The 27,754-nt window shown below is 37.4% G+C and overlaps 2 protein-coding genes across 5 annotated transcripts in view; one reads left to right on the top strand and one right to left on the bottom strand.

Annotated features, from left to right (window-relative positions):
* CMSS1 (cms1 ribosomal small subunit homolog) overlaps positions 1-27,754 on the bottom strand; it is a 319,968-nt gene that overhangs the window by 188,155 nt on the left and 104,059 nt on the right. The gene's annotated exons all lie outside the window — the stretch shown is intronic.
* Positions 1-27,754, top strand: part of FILIP1L (filamin A interacting protein 1 like) — a 262,254-nt gene that overhangs the window by 134,366 nt on the left and 100,134 nt on the right. For 2 of the 3 annotated variants that reach the window (XM_081301148.1, XM_081301149.1), the window contains exons 2-3: positions 25,596-25,848; positions 26,599-26,772. In XM_081301148.1, coding sequence (XP_081157274.1) covers positions 25,606-25,848; positions 26,599-26,772 — 417 coding nt within the window. In that variant the 5' untranslated portion in view covers positions 25,596-25,605. Of the gene's footprint in view, positions 1-7,528; positions 7,658-25,595; positions 25,849-26,598; positions 26,773-27,754 lie in introns of those variants that run through there. The other variant, XM_081301150.1, reaches the window with a different exon arrangement.

Here is a 27,754-nt window from a genome sequence, read left to right as displayed (position 1 = left end):
AGCGTTGTTGAGAAGAAATAATTAAAACCAAGTGTGCAAATATGATTAGCTAGAAAACCAGAAACCTTTATTGATTTTATTTGACTTCCCTCTGGTAATGGGAGGTGGAGTCACTACTTTTTTTTTTTTTTTTTTGGATGCTGAACTTAATGCAGGTCATGGTGGAGACAATAATTAATAACACTGAGAGGTATGAGGCTGTGCATACTATAGACAACTAACTGATGAAGGAGGCAGGAAAAGAGGAAAGATGAGAAATTACTAGCATAGCCTCCATGTTTCTTTCTGTGAGAGCAACAGAGGTATGCCCACAATGTTATCTCAACTGCACTCCTGGGAGCTAGTGATCTGAGTCTCATTCCTATCACACTAAATGAGCTTAGGGTCTGAGCCAGAGAACCACACCCAATTTTATTATTGGGTTACTGTAAAGAAATTACGTACAATCCTTTCCTTTAATTGTTCTCTATACAAATACCCAATACCTTCTGGGAGCTAATTTGATAACTGACTGGGAAGTCGCCATTGCTCATTTGAAGTCTTTTAGAAAGTATCTTTATTATTTTGCCTCTAATGACTATAGCAGTTTGATCTACAGATTGCTAAATTTATCAGATTGCAAAAGAAATTTTACATGTGGAAAACCAGGAAAGTCGAGAAAATTGATGATACTCATATAATGAATTAGAACTAGAAAAAATTAAATAACTTAATTCCTCTTTTTCTTTAATATTCATGTAGAACATAGACTATTTAAGGTTTGAGAGAAATGGAAAAATGCCTGAAAACTTATACAGTGATACTTTTTAAAATTACAATTGTATCCTAATATGCTTCTAATCCTGTTAGATTTATAATCTATTTTAAAAATTAACCGGATTTAAAAAGCACAGAAGTATTTATCAAGTCATAACAATTAGCTAGATTTTTACTCACAATAATATAATAATGCAGAGCTCATTATTTCTATTTTACAGATAAGAGAACTTGCTTAGAAATATATAATAGCTTTGGCTGACTAAGCATAAAGTTGAATCTCCTTAATATGCCATAAGATTCAGGATGGTTCTGTCTCCAGTTCATTCTGATTCTCCCATGATCCCTCCTCTGCCTCCTCCACCACAGGACTCCCAAGCTCTAGCCCCATAATCTACTGTGAAGTTCCCTGACAAGCACTGCTGGCTCATGCTCCATGCCTCATACTGCCCACTGTGTCCTCAACTCTCTTCTTCTGCATGAGCACCAGAATTCAAATCAAACTTCACTGAAGTATTTTCTGAAATGCTATCTAATTCTAATTATTGTAGACCCCAGTGACCATTTCCCTCTTGGATACCTCCTACTCTTCTGTGATACATAAAACACATCATAGTTCTTGTGGGCTCACTTTCTCTGCAAGTTCCTGAAGGGTAGGACTGAGAGCTATGTCAGTCTTCTGCTGCCCTAGTTCTGTATCTACTTGGCTGTACTCAGAAAGGATAGATAGTAAAACAGACTCTAGGTAGCCGCTTAGTTCCCTCTTTACTTTCTATTTATTCTTTTAATTTCAAACTAAACTTCCAGCCTACTTCAAAAAGTGAAAATAAGAAATAAAAAAAGAAAAATCCAAACTCATAAAGTATTGGGACTAGTGAGATTTAGGGGGCAGATGGCTCAGTTTTGTAGAAGGAAGAAGGAGCAACAAGAAAACTACGGGTAGCTTAGCTTCCAGTATGAGGGATGAACCACTGTGCAGAAATTTCTAGGAGGCCCTGGGGGGAAAAATTCCAATTATATATGGAATGGAAGAAGTGATTAAAAGCATTGTTTTGTTCCTTAAAAGACTTCTGATGATATAACCATTCAGAAACATGAGAATTATATATACATATCTATATACATGTATATGAAAACACATAAAATTTATATTAACATTTCCAAAAAAAGTCACGTTATTTGTGAAAAACCAGAACATTCTGGCTCCAAATCTTGATTGGGGTGGCCTTTCTCAACTAGATACTTTCTGTTAGTGCTTAAAATGTGTGGAAATGGGAATTCTTAATAGGTTCCTCCACATACAATGCATGTGGTTCATTCATTTCTCTTCTATTTTTCATACTTTTTTCACTGACTTGGTCCTTTGCTTGTACCAAAAATTCATTTGTAAATCAGAATGCACCAAGGAATATTTAAATCATTCCTCCACTTTAGACACCATTTTTGTTGTATACTAGATAAAAAATAAACTTACATAAACACAATATATTTATTCTTATACAGAAATATGTTAAATAAGAGAAAGGGAGGTAGAAAAAGTCACCCTGATCTCTGGCCTGTGATAGCTGGGAGAAAGAGGACACTATTGAATTGGGTTAGAGGCCTGGACAGAAATGTGAAGACTAAGAGGAGTTTCTTGGATTGGCAATTATGACAGAAGCTGGACTATTAAGTAGCAGGTGGGAAGTTAGGAGATGGATATAATGAGTTGGGGCAATGTGAAGGTGGGCAACTGGCGGGGTGCTGTGAAATGCAGATTTTTATTAGAAAATGGAATGATTGGACATGTTATAGAGTTACAAAAAAAGAATCAGTAGTGAGAGAAGCTACAGCTGCAAGGGGAAAGGAAGTATTTGATGGGTCAAGATTCCAGAGAATGCCTATGATCCAAATCTCAGATACAGGGAACAGACTTGGACCCAAAGAGGGGCACTCTTCAAAGACCAGGGAGAGGAAAGAAATATGTAAAGAAGAAAAGAAGTATTGGGGTAGAGAGTGGGAAGTACTGAAGAGGAATGGTTATTTGTATAGGGCAAAAGTAGTCAGGAATAGTGAAAGGGAGGGCGTGAGGTGGAGTGGAAAAGAAAACATAAGGAATGAATACAACTATTTTTGATAATAAGGGCCCATCTGAAACTGGAAGCTTGAAAACATGCTCTTTCAGTCTATCAGTCAATGAAAATTTACTCTGATGTATAATGTATGCTGAGCAACTCTGAAGTAGGAGTGAAGTGGGTTAAAAATCCACAGCACATGGAGGTAAGCAGCATGTTAGAGGCCTGCATATGATTTATAGGAGGTCAGAGAAGAAACATTTCATCCAGGGGTTGGGTGGGATGGAGTTTCCTGGAGGGCGAGGTGCTGAAGTTTCCCATAAGTGGTGACAATGAAGACAGGCCATTGGAAATAGTATCTTACTACTCTCTAACATACACTAGTGGGAAGGTACTTAACCATATCCTATGTGAAACTGAGCATTTCTACACAATGGTATCGAGGATCTTGACCATCAGGGCTTTAGGATGTGATTTTACAATCACCAGTGAGTCAGACAAGACTAACAGAACTCTATGGCAATAGGATTTAAACAAAAATTTTCAGTCTTTAACAAGCGTCTGGCTGTGGCTGTATATATTGTTAGAATCCTCAAGCATTGCTTGGAACTATTCTGTGGAACTGACTTCCTGATTCAACTCAGGGCACTATATTCCGGTTTAATAATTACTTGTATTCTATTATCCTCTGGCGCCAACCATAAAACAAATATTTTCTTAAATGCCTTTGCTGTAAAATCAATTAACTGGACTTTGTCTCCAACTTTTCAAATATTGTAGGTATCTTATTTTTCTATGAGATACAAATACTCCAAAGGTCTCACTGTTTATACTCCTTGTCATTTACAACTCTGAAAATCAAAGTCTTTGCTGAGTTTTGCTTATATACTCTGTTTCATCCTCTGTGACAGCACACCACTTCATTATACTGTAGAGCGGACTTGAGAGTTCTGCCCTAAGATTTCTTAATAGGAAAAACAGCACTCCATGGCTAGGATAACACAGTCATAGAATTGGAAGGGGCCTTGAAACCACTTGTGTAATCACTTAAGTGATGAAGGACAAATTACCTAGCACTCGATCTAACTCTCTGTTTTAAGTGACAGAGATACCCTTTTGTTTGCCATTAATAACACAGAATCTTTTAAGAGTCCAATAGATGATAGTGGAATAGCAAGATTTTTCTATCTGAAATAACTTTACCTTTGTTGTACCGTAGTAACCATAGCTAACATTTATTGAGAGCTTATTATGTGCCAGGCATGGTGCTAAGCACTTTACAAGGATTATCTCATTTTGTCCTTACAATAATCTTAAGAGATTTGGTGCCATTATTATTCTTATTTTATGACGAGGAAATGGAGACATAGAGAAGCTGAGAGCCAACTAGAGGTCTGAGTTCCTACTGATGTGTGGCCATCATTAGGTGATCTAATGTCACTTGTCTGTGTGTGAACTGGGATACCTATCTCACAGGGTGGCTGGATTATTGTGAGAAATATTGATTGGCCCCAAGTGTATCTGGCATGAATCTGTTTTTCCCTCTTAGAGGCCGAATGGAGTTCTGGAGAAAATCTGGGCTATGCAATTAGGTGACTTAGACTCAAAGTCCAGCTCTGCTACATGTGCTTTACTCTCTGAGCCTCAATTTCTTTACCTACAAAATAGAAGACCAATTTGCACCTCACAGTTACTAAATGGATAAGTGAGATCAGCCTTCATAATGAGCTTGTACAATAGGACAATAGGCCCAATCCCCACCAATAAAATCATCTTAGAAAAGATTGGTTAGAGCCAGGCATAGTAGCGTACTGCCTGTAATACCAGCAGCTTGGGAGAGGGAGGCAGGAGAATCTTTAGCCTCAGTGAGGGCCTAAGAAACTTAGTGAGACCCAGTTTTTAAATAAAAAATAAAAAGGGCTGGGGATGTGGCTCAGTGGTTAAGCACTCCTGGGTTCAATTCCTGGTACCAAAAAATAAAAAATAAATTTAAAAAAGACTGGTTAGATAAAAATGCAGATTTAGAATTCCATTCAAAGGTAAAATGCTCCATGTGTCATGAAATAGACACAGATTAACTGGTACCTTTCTGAGACACAATTTTCATACAACTCTAACCCAGATAAAAGGATGAAAAGGTATCTGTACATAAAATAGCTCCTTCAAAACTTCTGTTCTAAAACCAGTACTTCACACAATAGAACCTTGCTATTTACCTGATTTCTTGGTCCATGGTACAGTAGAAGCTAAAACTAGAAATTGGGTAGTAGGTAGAGGCAGGTGAGAGGAGCAAACAGACAATGCCTAGTTATAACCTGGCACAGAGGAGGTAGAAAACAAAATATAAAAAGATATTATTAATACTGAAAATGCTCTAAATAACACTGTCCTTAATACAAGAAAGTATTGATTATCTTAAAAATATTTTCATCAAAAAGGTTATTAAGGGCTGGGGATGTGGCTCAAGCGGTAGCGCGCTCGCCTGGCATGCGTGCGGCCCGGGTTCGATCCTCAGCACCACATACCAACAAAGATGTTGTGTTCGCCGAGAACTAAAAAATAAATTAAAAAAAAAAAGGTTATTAAATGCACTGATAAAAAACTGAATAAAAAAATAAAAAAATGATTATTTTTAAAAACTGCTGGCACTTAAAAGGGGAAAGCAGTGGTCCTTGGAAAATTCATCACCACAGACCACTCAGTTTAGTGACAAAAAAACGAAACAATAAGATGCTATTCTGGATTCTTTCCAAAACTATCTATAATCTATTGCCCATTTTAAGGGAATAAAGCAATGGAATTCTCTTTTCCACTATAGATCAGAAAAATAATCGAAAATATGAAGATTAAAAGTGTCCTCAAACAATTCAAATATAATCCATATGACATATTGTCTTGTGCTTCCTTTTAGGAACATTCAAGAGCAACTTAATAGTAAACCTGAGGGTTTCTGTTTTTTCCCCTTCTCCACTCAAAACTTATAAGCCACAGATATTCTAAGGAAATCTGGAGTAGAAATAGGAAACCTATGCCCCCTCCATAGCTCTTTCCCTTTGTGTGAGTTTAAAAGCTGTACTATAAGAATTGTAGCTTAGTGTTTCCTAGCACCAAATGTTTTAATAAATGGAGAATGTAAATGATCCATTCCATGTGGCTTCTATTCCACAATGACTAAGCCAACCATGAATGAACTCCACACGGATCTGGAATTCTTTATACTGGTTCTAAGAGTTGGAAATTTCTGGGCTGGGGGTAGGATCAGCCAGAAAATTCTTTTGTTTCTTGGACTTTAAAAGACAAATGACTGCTGACGAACAGCTGAGGAAAATGTTTGAATTCTACAGTGTGTGTAATACTATAATTTGCTCATTATAAAACATTTTAGACATTTAGCTAAAGCCAAAATTACCCCACCGAAACTTCACTAGTTTGATTTAGGACACAACTTTGGGTTCAAATACTATGACAGCTCAAATAGAAACTGACCCTTATTCTTCTTATTAAATCAAAGAAAAATTATATCTGGCCTGTGTAACATTAGGACTCTCCTAGCCCCTGGTAATATCTGTGCCAAACCAATATATTTAGTTAGCAGTTTCAAAGTTGGCCCTAGGTCACATTCATAGGTTGCCTCACTATTACTTTATAACATCACCTAAAGCAGAGGTCAGCAAAATACGGCTGTTTTTTTGGTACATAAAGTTTTTCTGGAACACAGCCACTGCTGCTCGCTTGTGTATCGTTATATGGTTTCAAGCTGGCAAGACGGAGATGAGTAGTTGTGGCAGAAACTGTATAGCCTACAAAACCTAAAATATTTACTATTTGGCTCATTAAGAGAATGCCTGCTGAACCCTGATCTAAGGGCAACTGTTGGGCCGATTAGTCACTCAATGCACCAGGAAAAAGATCGCCATGTGGCCAAGTTCAACACTGTGGGGGCTGTGTATATGTTGAGGGGGAGATGGTAAGGCAGCAACGGTGCCAAATAAGCACTTGCTTCACTGCTACTTTCCATCTCTCTCAATTTGATAAGCAACAGCTCTGTAAATATATGACCTCTTTTGGGCCATGTTCATGTGATTTTGACCCAGGAGACTGGACTAGAACAAAATAAGTTCATTAGATGGTATTCACGGCAAACTCATTTAATTTCATTCGTCAGAGTATGGATCATGTACAAAGCACCAGAGACACACTCTGAACAAAGAGACTGTCCAATATACATGGAGCTAACAGTTTAGTGGAGGAAGTAGTTCTTTAGGTAATAATATACACATAAGTAAAACTGCTAATGCAATTACCACCAGGAAGTGTGGCACTGTTATGAGTGTACATGGGGTTATGAAGTCAGAGAGGACTTCTTAAGATACTGTCACTAAAGCTGAGGGCTGGGGGCTGAGTGGGAGGTATTAACTGGGTGAAGAGCAGAGGGAAGAGGCCCAAGCAGAGTGCACAGCATGGGCAATGGGCTGGGGATGGGAGGGAGAATGATGGCTCTAAGAGACCAACAAGGCCAGCACATTTGGAGCTGAAAGAGAAGGAAGAGTACAAGGTGAAACTGTGGCCAAACCAAGCAGAATCTTGGATCCCTACTAACAAGTTTTGAGTTATTCTAATGTCAGAGTTAAACCCAGTAATCCCTGGGTGACAGTCTTTCTCCCTAGGGTCACTACTGTCTTTGTGATCAGTTCTTTTTCTTTCTTTTTAATCCTGAGCCAAATACACAGCTCTGTTTTGAATATTCACGGAAGTCTTTATCAATATATTCAATAAGCAAGAAGCAAAAAGGAAAACATGAAAACAAAGAATTTACAATGCAGCTGTCTGCAAATGTACTGAATGATGTGAGTCTGCCCCAATTCTTCTTTCTGTCCCTGGAACTGAATATTGGGAATGATAAGCAGGGAGAAATATTCATATAGTCAGGTGCTCCTTCCTACTGAGAACAGCACATTTTAAGTTTCAATTGTACTATTCATGAATAGCATTTTGTAGCTAAAAGGTGAGAAAGGTCACCAAGACATAATAGTGAAAATAGAAGATAAGACAGAGAAGTTAAAAAAAAAAAAATCTCAGTAGCAGGACAAGTGAGCCATGTCCTAGACACTTATTAACTTTGTGACCTTGGGCAAGTTACTTTTCTAATTCTGTTTTTCCCACCTGTAAAAATGAGAATAAGCAGGCATCCATCACAGAATTTTTATGAGGATTAAATGAGATACTGTAAAGGTTTCTAATATCCAAGAGAAACTCTGATATAATTTTTTTCCTTTTCTATTTCTAATGTAATGTCATGGGGCACAGGGAAACCTGAGCCAGTAGCAAAAGAAAATAGAGATAAGAAAGTAAATGTGGAAAAAGTCTTATCTGCAGCTGGCTTATCTGTAGGTGGTTCCTTGTGTGCTTTTGTTTTCTAACTTGATGGCTCAAAGTGACTAACACCTTAAAATGACCTTATCTACAATCTTCCTAAGTAGCTAGCAAAAAAAAAAATCAAAGTTAGAGATGTACTTTTAATTGGAAAATTAAAGGTTATTCTGGATATAATTAATGACATACTTGATAATATTTATAAACTAAAAAAATAGCAACATAACAACTCAGCCAAACATTCCCCTCTTAACACATACATATACATACACTGATGATTAGAAATGCCCTTGGTAATCCTTGTGACTGGTTTTAAGGGAAAGATTAGTAATACCAAAATAATGAATTATTTCTACATATGAAATAAGTCTTATTCCAAATCTCAAAACTTAAAATTACTAAAAGTTAAAATTATACTTTAGCCCTAGAAACACAAAGAATCACTATTAATATTTTATTGTGCAACTCTAATGACCTTTCAGGTTCTATTTCTTTTTGTTTAGGAAATTATGTAATAAGCACCATGAACTTCTTTGTATCTCTTAGGCAGACATTGAATCCTTTGAAATTCAGCTATGTTAGTGCACTGAGAAGTCTAAGGTTGTTACTGGGCTGTTTTTTCTCTACCAACTGATCTTGATAAAAGGCACTGAGAGTGATGCAGCCTAACTAAGAAAGGAAGAGGTAGAAGTATAGACATATATTCCTGGCTTCTCCAGGTGGAGAACTGAACCACGCTATGCGACTTACTTTTTATGGGCTGGAAATGGGACTCAGTTGTACAGCCTTCCTTGCCCAGCATGTGTGAGACTTTGTGTTCAATTCCTAGCACTACCAAAAACAAATGAATAAAAAGACTGACCTTTTAGAGCTGAAGGACAAAACCTCAGTACATTTAAATATTTAAGCAACAAGCCAGTTTCCCATTATGGAGGGTTCTATTTAAATTTAGCTTATTAAAAAAATAGAGTGATACAAATGCATCAACATAAAATTTTGGGAAATAGCCTAAAGTTTCTTTTTGGCCTAGCATCAACATACTGTTTCTCATAATACTTTCGGTATGAGGATATAGGGCCCCCTTGTCAACTCTGAAAGCTCCCAGGGGTTCTGGGTTCACAGGCTGTGAACCATTATCACAAAGCTTATATTATCTAATAGATCAAGACCATACTCTCAAGAACTGTCTTTTCATTGGTTATCTCTATAAATACACTCACCAATCATCTATATGGACATATTTACAGAAGATATACACACTTTCATAGTAAGCTGCTAGGCAGAGGATATGAAAACAGCCATGAGTGAGTCACATGCTATGGACACCAAAGTGTGTGTGGCACTTCTCAGCCTCTTGGCTCCATGACAAGAGGTTTAGCATAAGAAGTAGGGACACGAGGGCCCCGACAGGGGGATTTCTTTTTAAAAGAAACATGGGGATATAGTTTCCTTCTCTTTCCTTATAAAGCCTTCCTCTGTCAACAGGCTACCCGCGCCACCCCCAGCAAAAACAGGGGTGGCCCCTAAATGCCAAAAGAATAATTGTCTGTGTTTTGCATGCTGAAATTGACTTGGCAAGCTCTCTACCTTACAAAGAACACAAAGAGCTTAGTTTAGTCTGTGTGTAAACCCTTCACAACCATTACCCAAAACATCCAAAGCAACAGGCTCAAGGGAGAGTAATGATTCTTTGTTTCCCCCCATAATTGTAAGCTTCTGATATTCATTTATTTACTTACAGCTCCTAGCAGCAGCCACCCTCTTTGGTCAACAGGCACTCTTGGCCACCCTGAGTGCTTTCTAACAAAGGCTATATGGAGACACACAGGATGGGCAGAAACCCTAAGCTTGATCTATCCCCAGTACCATGAACTCTGTCTGAGACCCAGGTCTCTTCAACAGAGTTGGGAAGGGGTCTGGGTAAACTCTATCCCCTCATTGAAGAACCCAGGGAGAGTTATCTTCCTGTAGAGTTGAATGGGACTTTGAAAAAGTCTTGGTTCCTTCCCTGAACCATTCTTAAAGGAGGACATGAGGAGAAGACTTGTATTCAAGTGTACAGAATGCAGCTGGAAGCACGCTACCTACAGCAAGAGCTCATCCTGCTGCATGCCATTTCCTTGATCCTTCATGATTTTTTACTTTATTAAAACTTGTTTCCTTGCCTAGAATGAGCTGGATATTGGAGAGCAGTGGAAGAGTTTGAATTTATTCACATCGTGCCTTAATTTCAGATAAACTGAGGCATTTTTCTCCCTCCTTGCTTCTTCTTCTCTGTTCTAGTATTATTACTTCACGATGCAGGTGATAAGATACTAGTTGCCTCAATTTTTGCTGATGTACTCAAAACTTTAAATGACTGAGGACATGTGTCTCCCAACTATACACTGAGCCTTCCTAAGGAGAAAGAATTCAGGCAATGGAAAGTAAACTTGGGTGGGCTCTGAAGCCAGTAAGAATTCCTACTCTGCCACTTACCAGGTCTATGGCTTGGGGCAGATGACTTAACCTCTTTAAGTTTAGGTTATTCTAGCCCATAAAGTATAGATTAATCATCGTATCTGTCTCATAGTGCTGTTGTACCAACGGAAACAGTGATATAAAGTGTCTTAGCATGGTGCCTGCAGACAGTAAGTTTTGTGTTGCTGCTGTGTTAGAGGTGGAAGAGATAGACCAGTGAGAGCCTGGGTGAGCATATGGCTTTCAAGCCTTTCTCATGTTGTTTAGAATAGTTTTGGCCAGTTTGGCCCCAAAGTTACTTCATGTCAAACTCTTCCAAATTGGCAGGATCATAGTTCTAACCACTTCTCTGTTGAACAACAGGCCCCAGTTCTTGGCCAAAGCTAATTTCTTCAGTTTTCCAATCTTCATCTCTATTAAGCACAAAATAACACACACTCTTAAAATACGTTTTTAGCATTGACTAAAAGAATTCCTTACTACTGGTGAATAATGTACTCTTCTCATGATGCTAAAAGGCAAAAATCTATTAGTTATCTTCTTATCTCATTTGATGTCCTAGGAGGGAAGGCATGTCTGCTGAACCAACAGATAAAATTGTATCATTAGGGCATCTCTACCAGGATGAGCTGTGAGTTCCAGTCATGTGCCAGGCAGTGGGCACAGCATTTTAAACATCTGATCTCTACCTAACCCCCCCCCCCCCAGGAAGGCTGTAAGACATTAAGCCCAAAAGAAATGAAGTGATTCACCCTGAACTTAACACCTTGTATCTAGTGAAGCAGGTCTATAATGTAGCTAGGCTGGCTCCTGAGTCTGTACTCTTTCTCCTACCTAGATTCTGCTGTTTCTTACTGCTTTGCTTACATTTGGAGTCTAGAAAACAGATGAAAGCTTCAGGGCACCAAAGATTTGATATGTAATATTAAAAACAAAAGCCCTGTGTGAGACACTGGGTTCCACCCTCAGCACCACACCACATAAAAATAAAGGTAGCATGTCCGTGTATAGCTAAAAATAAATTAAAATAAAATTTAAAAAACCAACAGACAAAAAACCCCCAAAGCCTGAATCATAAATCCAAGTATGTAATTTTGTCAGAGTTACCTTATACAGCATATTCTGAAAGTTTCATGGATGAAATATTTTGGAAATATCTTTAAAACTCCTTCAAAAACAAAAGCTATCCCATTATTTTAGAATCACATTTGGTCTGTTTGACCAAAGATAGTGTTAGTTGACCCAAACTCCAACTTGATTCATTAGATTTGGTTCCAAGGAACTTTTCCCTATTGTGAGAAATCAAATTTTCTTTCAAAGAACCAGATTTTGCCACGGCTAAGAAATATTTCAAAGCAGACAGCTCCAAAAGCAGAGTTCCAAAACTGTTCTAAGAAGTTGCGATATTGTTAAAATGAGGTCAATGCAGTTCTCTGCTCCTTGAAATCATTTTCTCTTGGCTCCTGTGACACAGCTCACTCTTCTTATTGCTGTCTCTGCCTAACAACCAAACACTGGTGCCTTCTTTGTTTTGTGGTACTGGGGATTGAACCTAGGCCCTTGACATGCTAGTTAAGCATTCTACCAACTCAGCTATATCCTCATCCCTGCACACTAACCCCACTCCACCCCACTTTTTTTTTTAAGAGACTCATTCCTTGCTGTATGTATATACGTGACTGCATGACCAATGTGATTCTGCAACCTGTACACTCAGAAAAATGAGAATTATACCCCATCTGATTCAAACGTATGATATGTCAAGATCATTGTACTGTCATGTGTAACTAATTAAAACAAAACAAACAAACAAAAAAAGAAGTACTACAGTGTCTGAGATATTAAAAAATATGAGAATCTGAACTTAACTGACTTGTCACTGTAAGGTTTCTATTTTCATGTTGGAGATGTTCTTCATGAGAAATTGATAGTGTGCTTCTAATTTCTACTAGGCTAGATTAAATAAAGATCCAAAATTTAAAAAAAGAGACTCAGTCTTAAAATGTTTATGTATATAATACTAAATCCCTGATTTTTCCTTTTAAATCTTTTATGATAAATATTTCCAAATGTACAAAAAATAGAATATAACATAGTCCATCATCTTCAACAGCCCTCAATATTTTGCTATACTAATTTCACATGTATCCCTTTCTTTTATTTTTTTCTGGCATTTTTCAAAGTATGACCCAGAACAGCACTTCATTTCATACTTAAATACTTCATTTTGCATCTAAAGAAGTAAAAGGGGGATTCTTCCACATAAATACAATGCTATTAACACACCTAGAAAAATTTACAAATTCTTAATAGTATCATATATTATCCACATTGAAATTTCCTTGATCTTCTTTTCTCCTACTCCATGGACAATAACACCAGCAGCTATACCAAGGTAACCTTTTCTTATCTTGTTGATGACTTTCAAGATTTTTGTCTAATTCATCCTTTTTTCTTTTCTGAAAAAGGTCTCAAAAATATGAAAACAATGTAATAGATAAATCAGTGTGATTTTTCCAAATTCATACATTTTCATACATGTTATTAAATATTCTTTGAAATTTTGACTTTTATTTTTTTATTTTTATTTTTTTAAAGAGAGAGAGAGAGAGAGAGAGAGAGAGAGAGAGAGAGAGGGAGAATTTTAATATTTATTTTTTAGTTACTGGCGGACACAACATCTTTGTTTGTATGTGGTGCTGAGGATCGAACCCGTGCCGCACGCATGCCAGGGAGCACACTACCGCTTGAGCCACATCCCCAGCCCGAAATTTTGACTTTTAAAGTTGCCTAATTGATCCTAGAATATGTACAGATATTTGATCCATTTAATTTTTCCCAAGTATTTGTTGAATACTTAGTATTATTTCATCTTCTCTATTATAAAGGGCCAATGATGAGCAGTTCATCTGTGTTCATGGTTTCCTTTCTACTCTCATCTTTCACTACTGAACACTTCCTGCACTCTAGCTGTAGGGGGGATATGGTATTCCCCATATATTGTATTTTTCCTTCACCTTTTTCCTGGACATACGATCTGGAAACTAGTTTTCAACCTCTAAGAACCAGCTCACCTTTGAGATGGCTTCACCAGGTCCCGTTGGCAGACTTGATTATTCCCTCTCATATGCTCCCTAAGCACTTTGTACACTGGAAATTGTTTATAGTATTTTTCAGTATTTGTATTTAGACATGAACCTGCATTTGTACCACTAAGCTGCTGAGTTTCTCAACACCTCAGGTTTATTCATTTTCCAAAAGGAAGAAAATAATCCAACTCTGTCTGAATTTAAAAAACACACAAGGAGTAGAAACTATCAATCACATTATCTGGAACATAACAGAAACTTTACAAGAACTAGTTTCCTTCTCTTCCCCTAAAAAGAGAAAGTGTAAATGCTTCAGACTAGAGGACTGGAAGGTAAGTTTTTAAAATTTTCCCCAGTTATAGGAAGATAATGGAGTACACCTGGGAGGCTAGGAAAGGAGAACAAATGGCTTAGAGGTCTAGTGTTGCCCAGGGGCTTTCTGAGTGGCAACATTTTCTCTGCAATAGGCAACCTGTAACATTTCTTTAGATAAAATAGGAGGAAGGAAAGATGTTGTGTTGTCATATTGGGATAAAACACCCAACCTCCTCCAAAACTGTTCACCTCTACGCTCCTATTACACTGGGTTGGATTATCCAAGAGAAGGTTTAAAGGCACACAGAGTGACCTACTATTACTGAAAAGGTGAGGAAGATCACTAGGAGACATCCAAAGTTTGTGGGAAACTTCGAGTATTCGGAATGATGCGTTTTTATCTTATAGGATTCATGACTGCCTAGAGTCTGTGAACAGGGAGCACTGCAATAGCAGCTGCAATGCAGCTGTGAGCAGAGACCCTGTTCTGGTGCTGGCTCTGGGTGTGACCATAGGTACATCAATTAACCTCATTTGACCTTGGTTATAGGCTGAGGGGAGTAGACAAAATTGGCCCCAAGGGACAAAAACAGGAGAACAGAAAGGTTAAATGACTGTCTCAATGTAACCATATTTCTAAGAAAAACCAGAGTTGGAAGAAATATGTAGAGTGATGTAGTTTGAAAACTGTTAAAAGAATCAGAGCTCTGAGCTAGGACTGAGAGTATTGCATTTAAAACTAACTTGGACTATACGAAAATAATTTTTGTTTTCTGCTCTATTCCACAAAGATCTGGAAAACATTCTCAGCCCTGTTTCAACCTTAAATGAGAAAAGAATCTTTAAAGAGCCTCTGATTTGTAATGGAAAACTCAGATAAATCAGCTATTTATACTCTGAGATTTTTATATTTCTTTTTGTCCTTGCTTCAGAACACACAGCTAAGAAAAGCCATGATGTAAGTCTGCTCTATTAGACCTAATCAGCAGGCTTTTTATTCAGCAAAGAATAAAAAGAGAAGCCCAGCATCTTCTTTGACCATATCATTTTGTGAACAAGAAACCAAAGAACTTCCAGTTAAATGGACAAAGTCAGTGTCAATTGGTGTAGCATGAGCATGGAGGGGAAGAAGAGTCAGAATTCCTACGTTTCATCTCTGGTCCAAAATTTATTAGCTAAAGTTATATAAGTCTCCTGAATCCTAAATAGGGTGAATAATTACCTGTCTGCTGATTTTATCAGCAGGTTTTATTACAAGCAGTCATCTGATAAGGTAGACTGGAAAAAAGTCTTCATTAAGGTCCACGATTAAATTTCTGGGATAATACTTAAAATTCCAACTGATATTCAACATCAGAGGAGCTGCTAAGATCTTCCTTAAGTATATACTATCACCATCTACTTCTTTAGTAGTGTTTAACATCTGGGAAATCATGCCCAACTCCATGCATTTATTTAAGAAAGCACCGGCCTACAGAAGAATGAGTGGGTCTTGAGGGACATCATCAAATATATGTGTTGGGGTGAGAGAAACTGAAACCAAGTGGTGTGAGAAATGGATGAAAAAAATTCATGTCTCATCTGGAATAAAGAATAGTCCTTTGCGTTAAAGGACTACACTTGTAGCAACAGGAGTAGCTTTGCTTGATTCAGCTCTGAAGGCAAAATCAGGATAAATGAACTGAATTTACTAGGAGATGAAATTTAGCTCCCCCCAAAAAACCATTTTTAGACACTTAAGCTATATAACAACTGAGCAGGTGAAAATGGAAAACACCCAGCACCTGGCACCATGGGGGACTGTGCTGCCTTTTAAGTTTATATACGCTTCTTTTTACTCTATGACTTTTTCCTAAAACTCACAATCCTTGGGAATATGGACCTGAATCACACATCCCCATTTTCCATTTCCTTGTCTGAAGCTTTGTCCATGCTCTACAAGGAAAAATACCACAAAGGGAATGTTTCGAGAATTTTTACTGAAAATGGGATAAAAGATAGAAAGCCAGTTGCTAAATTAGGTTATCTGATTTTCAATTTGTCTTTTTTAGCCATCAGATAGGTTTACTGCAGTTGGCTGAGTTTAGTATCTTCAAATGTTGATGACTAGGGCAATAAAAGGAAACATTTTTTTATTTTTATTTTGAGAGTCCAATAAAATCTCAATAGGATTTTCCCCCCTAATCTGGCCATGCAAGCACAACCTGGCTGTTCTGCAACTGAGCACTGTTAACATCTATTTATAGCTAGTATTTTCATAGATGAATCATATTTACCATAAGTCAGTTAATATTAAAGAACCTAACCAGTTTTGCTGAGAACCCCGTAATCTTACTACATTTCTTTCCATTCCCCTCTGAGGGAACTAAATTTTAGCTTAATGATTCAATGCAGAAAATGCAAGTGGAAACATAAAACAAGCAGGAATGCTCCCTAAACTCAGCAAAATACAGAATGTTAAACACATTCAACTTAAAACCTTGGATCATGTCCATCTTTTCCCTTGGCAACAAGTGTCCTACAGTTATTGCAGGACAGATCTGTCATTAAAACAAAACATTCAAACCTAAAATGTCCCACTAAACCAAGTTTAAATGACATAACCTTAATAAAATGTGATATGCCTAAAACAAGACTAATGATGGCCAAATAAAAAGGAGGGGTACAGTGGATGTTCAGCTCGTTTTACATATTTGAAGGGGTGTGGGAGAGTGGGCTAGCAAATGGCCAGGGTATACATGATCAAAAGTTTTCCAAAACCAGTGAAATTAAATGGAGATTTCTAGTTAGCCTCAGGAATCTGACGTCATTTCTCCACCTAGCACATGAGAAAGGATGTGTGTATTTGCTCTCTCAACTTTTTGTAGGCAACCAGTGCTACCCTGAAATTGATATTAAGTTCTTAGTCCTTGATGTCTTTTATGAGAATCTCTACCCTTAAATTTACCTTTACCACACCTTTCTCTACAAATTTTTTTCATTTGACTTCAGGCTAAAATTCTTCAAGGTTAAAAATGATAATACACATGAAGCACTTAAAAGAGTGCCTGGCTTGTGAAGAAGTCTATACACAGCTACTTTAGTAGATTCTTAGTTCTCTTTTCCTAAACTGCTAACCAGTGGTTCACAGATGAATCATCGTAACCATGAGGCCACTTCTACTCAAATCCAAGCAGCTCTGCTGAGGAAAGACTGCATGATTCAGTCACCCAATAAATCCCTAATGAGATCTAAGTTGGTTGAACATGGGCACAGAGAGAAACAACAGGGACCCTGCGCTCATAGAGTGTGAACAACAAACCCATTATCAGGGGTCTTTATCTCCATTACATTTTGAAGGCTCAGAGAAGTCCAAGGCCAAAGACCTAATCATAAACACTGAGCTGTGATTTAAGATCAATTAGACTTGTCTCATCTCAGACTTTCTAGTCAGTCTCCTGACATTCCAACATGCCAGAAAAGCAGATGAGAAAGCACATTAACATTTTGGAAAAACTGTGCATTCAAATATAGTTTCTACACATAAGCAATGGATGAAAACAAGATATCTTTACCAAATAGACCAACAGATCAAGGATTAGGAGTTCATGAATTTACTCAGATTTTTGTGTAATTTGGGGTACTCAGAGTTCAATATAGCTTGAATATGAAAATAAGGAAGCCAAATTGATATTGCTTAGTACAAAGCCTGACAGAGTAGGTGTTTCACAAATGAATACATTGGTATTAAACCAGGATTTTCCTTTTAATACAATGCTTTTTTAAAAAGAGACCTCAGTAGATATAATATGGTGATTAGTGGGCTCTGAAGATAGACTGCCTAAAGTAGGATCTGGCTTTGCTGCTTTTTAGTGGTATAACCTTTATCATGTTATTTGATAGTCCCAAGTCTTAATTGCCTCTTCTGTAGAGTGTGGGTATATGTGTGTAGAGGGGATCATAACAGTTTTGTGAGGATTAAATCAATTAATAAAAGGAAAGCATTTAGAACAGGTTTGTATATGGTAAGTACTGAATAAATTATTATTTTTATTTTCTTCAAATTTGAGTTTTAATTGGCTACCATAATATCATATGAAATGATCAAGATCAAAAATTATTCCCTTGGAGGCTTTTCAAAGTTACTTTACACAAGCAAAATATCCCTTTATCATATCTCTTCCACAATTCAAACCTGAACACAAACAGGTATATAAAGGATAAAATGATCAAATTATATAGAATGAATTATTTTTTATATACAATATAAATAAATAAAGGTTTAAAAAATCTAACTTATCTGGCAAGGAGCTGGCTGGGGTGGTGTGTATGTTGGGGTAGATAGTGAGTAGAACAGGCCTCTATTTATATTTGGACATTTTCTGTAACTAAGGTAAGTAAATAATTGCAAATTCTACTAAGGTGTCCTCTTACATGGGCACATTCTTCCCAAGACCCATCATGATTTCAACCAGCTCAAACCCAAGAAAAATTGATGGAGATCACTACATAGGAAAACAAAGCATGATCTACTTCTTACCACCAACTGCATGGTTTTTGTATCCATAGATACAAGACAACAGAGAATCACAATATTCTAAAGCGGGAAGTCCCAGGACCTCAGAGATCATCTAGTCATAGGCCATAACCCTGCTGTTAGGGGGTCCATTAGGGAATAAGAGTATGGTACAGATCAAGAGAAACAACCCTGGTCTTCATTCTACCCTGAATGACCTTGGGTGGGGGGCAACCTAGCCCAACACTCTCATTTTGTAAGTGACAACCCAGAGCCTGGCTAATTAAAGGCAGAACTGGGATCATAAGCCAGATTTCTTGATTCCTGGTCTATACTCTCAAAGGCTGACCTTCTATGGCTATGATAGTTACAGATAACAATGCTTTAAGCTTTGTTACATTGACAAGTATGCAGATGTTCTCCATGCAAACCTATCAGGTATTTATGCTCACAATTTATGAAAAGAAGAAATCACCTTTACTTGGTATTTTACTAAAAATAAAAGCAACTTCCTCTTTCTTTTCTTTTCTTTTCTTTTCTTTCTCTCTCTCTCTCTCTCTCTCTCTCTCTCTCTCTCTCTCTCTCTCTCTCTTTCTTTCTTTCTTTCTTTTGAGGTGGGTAACCTAAAAATCTCAAACCACTGTTTCTGTTACTATACTTTTCTACCCAGTCTGCACCCCTGTGCCAAGCACAGATGCATTCAAAATTTGCCAAGAGAAACAATGAAGTCACTGATAATACAAAGCAAGAGAGTATCATGAAATTCATGTCTTTGTTTTCTTCCTCTCCATACTTAATTACTTCTCATTACCGATTATTTTGTGGTTGTTGGCAGAAGGGCAAGGAAATTCCACCACACCGTAAACATGTGGAGACACACACACTCAGCAGACCAGGAGTCTGCACACGATGGTTCTGTGTGAGAACCATCCAATGAGAGTGGTGCTTCATTAATCAGCAAGAATGTTGCTATTACCTCGAGTCCCCGAAGAGAATTGGTGGGCTCAGAGAAATTCTAATCACTTTACAGGCCATTCTTTTTTACCATTTATAAATATCATCACTGGTAAATGACCTATACTCTCTTGGCAGATTTCACCTAACCCACTTGAAGAGTGAGGTAAGAGAAGGTAGCATGTATGCAGAACTCTATTCAGTTTTCTGCAGCAGCTCAGGGCTGCTTACAAACTACCCTGCTAATAAAAGTTTACATTATCTTGGTATTGTGGAAGGCACACTTTGTATAAAACTGATGGGGCTGGGCGATGAGGTGCATGCTTGTAATCCCAGGGGATCGGGAGGCTGAGGCAGGAGGATCATGAGTTCAAAGCCAGCCTCAGCAACATCGAGGTGCTAAGCAACTCAATGAGTCCCTGTCTCTAAATAATATACAAAACTGTGCTGGGGATGTGGCTCCATGGTTGAGTGGCCCTGAGTTCAATCCCTAATACCAGAACAAAAGAAAACTGGTTGGGCAAGAGAATCCTTTCTGATTAGCAGCAGAATACAAGTTAATTCTTATCAGTAGGCTGTTGTTCTCCAAAGGATATGTGATAAGAGAAAAACATAGGAGGGATCATAGAAGTCCTTTAAAGGAACAAACAAAAAACCTTATATCTTCAGGAAACTAAAAGAAGTAAAGAACTAAATATATTTTATTACTCCTTATTTATTTTATTTTTTCCTGTAGTACTGGGGATTAATCCAGGGGTGCTCTACCGCCAAGCTATGTCCCTAGCCCTTTTTATTTTTTATTTTGATCAGGGTTTTGCTAAATTGCCCAGGCTGACCTTGAATTTGGAATCCTCCTGCCTGGCTCTCAAAAGTTGCTAGGATTACAGGTGTGTGCCACCACACCCAGCTATATTTTATCACTCTTTTTCACTTGACTTTTATTAGATTTTCAAAAAATTCTGAATCTGTAGGTGTGGTGGACTTTTTCAAAGATGGCTGCATTTAATTCCTTTCATTCCACTGCAATGTGACCTTGGAGCTCTTTCCATCTACAAGTAGAGTCCTTCCCCACCACTGTTGTATCTGCACTGGCTTAGTGATATTCTTTCACTATAAAATGAGACATTGTTGGAATGTCCCGAGACTCTTAGGTCTAGCTACTGGAGGATAAGAATCCACTGGGAACACAGTTAAGATGCACAGCTGAGGCCCAAGTAGTGCAACAAGTGTACAGGTGAGTATGACAAAGAGTGCATTTTAGGCCACCCCACCCAGTAGAGATGCAAGATGGGTGAAGCTGCAGTATGAGCCACAGAATTTTGAGTCAGTGTTGCCATTATCACCGTTTTAGAGTGGTTTGTTAAATGGAAATATATGTCTGAGACAGAAGGCCACATAGTAGAAGGAGTCAGTCACCCTGTTGAACACCCATTATGATGGGTCAGATACACCCCTGGAGAATAGAAATAAAATATATTAGGGGGAGGGGTCTATCTCTGTGATAAGAGCACATAGCATACATGAAGCCATGGATTTAATTATTCACAGCTAAATAAATTTTTAAAAAGAAAGAAAGACAAAAGAAACAGATGGTCCTACATGTGCAAACACAAGAACAGATTCAATATTTACCTGTTTTTAGTATATCCAAATTAGGGAAGAGCCAGTGACTACTGTTCCAGGTCACTGTTCATTTGTATTGCACTTATTTTTCTCTTCAGTAGGGTTATCACCATTTTTTTCCCAGATGGTATCTGCATGTCTTGGGCAATTTAGCATACTGGTTTTAGGGCATGATTTCTAAAGTATGGGTTCAGGAATCAGGTTACCTAGATTTGAATCATTCAAATCCCAGTTTTGCCACTTATTAGCTATGCAACACAACCTTCAGAAATTGCCTGTGTTTTTGTTTCTTCCATTCAGTAAGTTATCTGTGCTTCTACTTCTTCACTGTAAAATGGAGATAATACTTTTCTGTACTTTGCTGTGAATCCTGAATGAATTAATACATGTAAGATACTTAGAAGAGTGCCTGGTACAGTAAATGCTAGCTATTGTTACAATTATCGCTGCTGCCACCACCATCTTTCTATTCCCAGTGCCTAAAAGAGTAAATAAATTAGTGTGATGAAGACGAATGAGAAAGAACATTAATTATGATGACAACACATTATGTGACTTGTCAAAATTTTGAAAAGTGAAAATTTTGGATGCTATTAACAAATAAAACATGTAAATAATAAACATATAAGACAATAAACACCTTCAACTTCTATTTTCATAGCCTGATTGTTAAGGTGAGGATATAAAGAATTCTCAGGGCAAAATTAATACTACGGTTATTTCCTTAAGAACTATCTTTTAGTTGTAATGTTTCCCCTGGTGAAAGTCATTAGAACGTAGGCTTACTCCATATCCACTGGAAGCACAGAGATTTCTGTAGATTTCCAATAATATGCAGACTCACAAATCCATCCCATTTAAATATACTATTGGTAATCTATGCTAAAAGAAAGGCAGTGGCAAGAATCATATCTCACAGGGGAAAAGGAATCCTACAAATCACCTGCCAATCCCCTTCACTTCACAGATCAGGACCATGAACCCAGGGATGGTCAGCCCTTCTGGCTGGCTATGAAGTCCTCAAGGTCTCTTTAGTACAGTGTGCCTCAGTATCTCACTACTCAGTATCCCACTATTCAGGAGGTCTCAAGTGGTGCCAGTAAGCTAGGTGAGAATCACTTCTTAAACAGAACACCCAGGCAAAGGCAGTCTTTTTTATTTTTGTAATTTTTTTTCCTTGTAGCCATAGCTCACATAGATCAATGAGGTAATTTTTTCCCTTCTTGAAAAAAATTTTCTAATGCATACTTGTACACTGCTGGTGGGGCTGCAAAATGGTGAGGCCAATTTGGAAAGCAGTATGGAGATTCCTGGGAAAGCTGGGAATGGATCCACCATTTGACCCAGCTATCGCACTTCTCGGACTATTCCCAGAGGACCTTAAAAAAGCGCTCTATAGGGATACGGCTGCATCAATGATTATAGCGGCACAATTCACAATAGCTAGACTGTGGATCCAATCTAGATGCCCCTCAATAGATGAATGGATAAAAAAAAATGTGGCATATATACACAATGGAGTATTATGCAGCACTAAGAAATGACAAAATCATAGAATTTGCAGGGAAATGGATGGCATTAGAACAGATTATGCTAAGTGAAGCCAGCCAAGCCCTAAAAAACAAATGCCAAATGTCTGCTTTGATATAAAGAGAACAACTAAGAACAGAACAGGAGGAAAAGACTACAGTAAACAAAGACGAATGGGGGGAGAGAAACGGGGAGAGAAGGGAAAGCACATGGAAATGGTAGGAGACCTTCAATGATACACAAAATTATAAGAGGTTATGAGGGGCAAGGGGGAGGGAAAAAGAGGGAGAGAATTGAACAACAGCAGGGGAGGTAGAGAGGGAAGATGGGAGGGGAGGGGAGGGGAGGGGGGATAGTAGGGGATAGGAAAGGTAGCAGAATACAACAGTCACTAATATGGCATTATGTAAAAATGTGAATATGTAACAGATGTGATTCTGCAATCTGTATTTGGGGTGAAAATGGGAGTTCAAAACACAATTTGAGTTAAATGTATGAAAGATGATATATCATGAACTATGTAATGCTTTAAATAATCAATAAAAAAAGATATAGTTAAGAAAAGCTTGATATAAAATCTTGGGAGATTAAAATAAAGTTCATAATAATATTAATAATAAAATCCAATATTTATTGAAGTCTAATGATAATAATAAAAGCTAATGCTTATTGTGTTCCAAGCACATTATAAGCACGTTAACTTACTGAATACTCATAGCAACCTTACCTTAGGTTATGAGCATACTAGCATTGTCACCCCCATTTTATAGATGAGAAAACTGAGGCACAGTGTACTAAATAAGTTTTCAAGGTTTTATATTTGGTAACAATGCAGGAATTTGACTTTGGCAGTGTGATTCTAGTCTAGTGAGTTATACTGTTTTATATTACCACTGCATGTTCTCTCTCATGTGTGGAGGCTAAAAGAAAATTGAGCTGAATGTAGATTAGGAATTATAGTAGTTGTGCAAAGTGTTTGTGCAAAGCATGGAGAGTGGATCCAGGGAGGCTGTGTTTGATCGTGCATGCTATATGACTATGTGGAAATATCACATTGAACCCTATTAATATGTACAACTAATGTATGTTAGTCAAAAAGAGAAAAGAAAAAACTGATAACTTTTACTAAATTAAAACTTAAAATTTCTGTAAGTTTTAATAACATAAAAGATTTAAAGTAAAAATATAACCTACCTACTAGGAAAGACAAGAGCTGAACATAATCAACAAATTAGTAATTTGAGTATGTAATGGCTTCCTACAAATCCAAAAGAATAAAATAACACAGGAGAAAAATGGGTAAAGACCACTAACATACTATCAAAAATTATAAATTTATGAAGTACCAATGAAGACAATGGAGCATTGAGAACTCTCACACTTTGTCTCTTTGGGACAGCAATAATCTCTAGTTGTTGAGTGGGATTTTCCAGAGTTCAGAAATCCCATTGCTGTGCCCTAAACACTGTTTTCAGGATAAATGCTCGTACATAAGGTGAAAAATGTTTAAGAATGTCTTTCTCTAATACTGAGAAAAAGTAATGTATTTCAAGATGTATCAATAATAAGATGGATAAGTAAATGGTGGACTATTCATATAATGAAATACTACATAGCAATCAAAATATATGAACTACAGTAAAATGGAACAAGGAAGAATTTTTATAATACAGGATTTAAAAGGCAAGTTTCAGAAAGTATTTAAAAGCATTAAAAAGTATAAAACATGCTCAGGAATGATAAACACCAAGTTCAAGGTGGTGATTATTTCTGGAGTGGACGGGAAGAGAATGGTTCCAAAGAGCTATACAGGGGTCTTTGACTGCATTTATAATACATTACTTACAAAAATTATTTTATATATATGTGTGTGTGTGTGTGTGTGTGTGTGTGCGCACGTGCGTGTGTGTGTGTACAGTAAATTAGTAAAATTTGATAAATTTGCATGGTAGCATGTAAGCAGCGGTTCATTCTATTTTATATAGTATTCTGTATGCTTGAGTTTTTCATATTTTTAAAGAAATATTATTACAAACTAAAAGTAAGCTACCAGTGATGATAAAAGATTCATGATTTGGGGGGGGGGGAAGCAAAATTAATAAACTGCTTAGATATAATTAGAGTCTACTCTAAGTTTAAATGATGTTTTCTCTATTAGTCAGAAACTTCAAAAGTAAAATGAAACAATTTTTCTATTATAAATTAACTTGGATAGTTATACAATATGAAACTGTTGTGGCCCTCAAATATTTATGGCTAAATACTATAAGCAGTAGTGTCTCTGCTTTGGACATGAGGTTCCTAAATTTGACTTACCCAAGGATAGATTTTGAATTTTATCAGAATATTAGGAACACTGCCAGGAACCAAGCCTTCATTCCTTTAATACTAAACTTTGCTTTTACAACAAAATAATCTGAAGTATTCTGTATTAAAAATTGACACTTCTATCCTAATGCACCAAAGACTAAAATATTAACAAAACAAACAAAATGAACACACACACACATACATAACACCTCAAACCAAACCACTTTAAAAAGAAATACTATAATGTGAATCTGAAGGCAAAACAGCAAGTTTATCATTTTACAGTTATGTCAAGCATGTCTCCAAGTAAGCATTTAGGCCATGGTTGGAGATATGACCTGGGTCCTTGTGGTGGAATGTTTGGTGGATGAAGTTCAAACACAGTCTGTTTATCCCTGGACATAAGTGGCCTTAATCAAAGCAGAAGATGTTTTTAAAATGTTGACTTTAAAAGCAGAAGTGTAAATAAGACTGTGATTTATGATTCTGCTAATAACTCTCTGCTGTAGAGATCAGAAAGACCAACTTTTTGGCTGTGTAAATATAACAAGAATGCAGACTTGTTAAAACAGTAATAGGTACTCTTATAAAACTCTACTTCCATTAAGAGTTACAAATTATCTTCTCTCCTTCTAGGCCTTAAAGAATGCGTTCCAGAAGCACTAACCCTGAGGGCTCAGCCCCCAAACAATGTCCAAGACACAGTAAAGACCAGAATTTCCAGAACATGAAGCACAAACAGCAAGACAAAGACTCCACCATTGAGTTGGATGAAATCCTTCCATGTCCCAAGTCAGAGAAGCCACACAATGGCAATGGCCACCAAGCAGATGATCTTTCAAGAGATGACCTGTTATTTCTTCTCAGCATTCTAGAGGGAGAACTGCAGGTCAGCTGGCTAGGAGTGATCCCTGGCATGATTCCTGGGGAAAGCTGGTTGTGAATTTGGTCTGCATGTTGCCACAGAAATAGGTATCTGTGGTTAGTACTTGTGTGTACATGGAAGCAAAGCATAAATACACATACACAGAATTCTCTTCTGCCAACTCCAAGAGCAATTAATCACATCTAAAAGGGGTGTCATTATTACATATAATTGGCATACATGTTGTGAAAAGTTACATCCTCTGTCTGTTCTGCCCACTCACTTCATCACACAAGGGCAGTATTGGTTAACATGCTGCTAGATGACTTCTGGATTGGTTTAAATAATAATAGGAGTTTTGCACCTGATGTGAACTTGTTCCTAGACTTGCCATGGCATAATTACCTTTTTATTTATATAAAAATCGAAAAATAGCTAGCTACACATATTGGAGAATCTTATTTCCTACTCCCTGAAAACACTATCCCTCAAAGGACTGCCATTTAGGTTATCTGCTTGTCAAACACAATAAGAAAATATAGTTCCCCAATGTTGTATAGCGATGACTTTTTAAAATATTGTTAGCATGTAATTAGACAGTAAGAAGGATGAAGGGACATAGTTTTGTTACCTTTTCCAAAAGGTCTTATAACCAAATATTATTTATTTATATTTGAAACTGAAGAAAAATCACTATTAACTCTCACAAGGGATCATTTGCTGAGACTGCTGGTAGATGAAGTAGGCTTTTTGAAATATCTTTTGTTCCTACAGGCTCGAGATGAAGTCATCGGTATTTTAAAGGCTGAAAAAATGGACTTGGCTTTGCTGGAAGCTCAGTATGGGTTTGTTACTCCGAAAAAGGTGTTGGAAGCTCTCCAGAGAGATGCTTTTCAAGCAAAATCAATTCCTTGGCAGGAGGACATCTATGAGAAACCAATGAATGAGGTATGCACCACATCAGGGTGGGTCCCGGGAGGAAGGCAAAGCTCAACAGTCAGTCAAGCACTGGGTGTGTAAGGAGGCAGCACCTGTAACTCCCTTCCAGTTCTTTGAGGTCAACCAGACTTCCAGCCAATCTTCCTTCTTTCCTTCCTGGTACTGGGGATTGAGGTACTTTACCACTGAACTACACCTCCAGTCCTTTATATTTTTTGAGACAGGGTTTTGCTAAATTGCTGAGGTTCTCTCTAAGTTGCTGAGTTGGCCTTGAACTAGGGATCCTCCCGCCTCAGCTTCCCAAGTTCCTGAGATTATAGGTGTACACTACCATGCCTAGCCTATAGTTTTACTTTCTAATGCATTGAAAATGTACATAAAGTAGAGAAATACTATTAATTTCTTGGGAGAAAGAGATGAATAATAGGATGCTTCTACTAGGTTGGTTTCTTGATATCAGACTGAAACATAATAAATGCAAGAACTCCTCTTTTTCTCATATGTATGTGTGTGGTGCATGCTCATGCACTCCCACCCTGTGCCCCCCAAGGACCTGTACTTCTTTTAGGTACTTGATGGCTACCAAAAATAAAATTTTAAAAATAGAAAAGTTCAGCCATGGGGGTTAATTTCTTTGAAAACACTGAAATTATGTCATAAAAATTTTGGGCAAGAAAATGATCTGAACTGCCCAAGAAACAGTTTTTAAAAGTATAGACATTAGATATATACCCTCTTTTTCCTTCAAAAGTTTAATGTTAGGGAAGACCTTTCCCCAGCCAAATGTGCCTAACTATTACAGTGACAAAGGTGAGCAGCCCCAATATGGCCATCACTGCACAAGATGAAGGACTTCTTGCTCTCTCCTTGTTGACATTTCTGAAACTCTTTGGCATCCTTGTTTTATTCTTCTATTTTTCCTCTGAGACATCAGTGGAACATTTCATAATTTTTCATTTTTATAAAAAGGAAACAGCAAAGAGTATGAGTT

This window comes from Spermophilus citellus, assembly GCF_964194105.1.
Source record: "Spermophilus citellus genome assembly, chromosome: 7".
NCBI lineage: Eukaryota > Metazoa > Chordata > Mammalia > Rodentia > Sciuridae > Spermophilus > Spermophilus citellus.
Note: the sequence above shows the minus strand (reverse complement) of the source record. Positions and strands in the feature narration are given on the sequence as shown.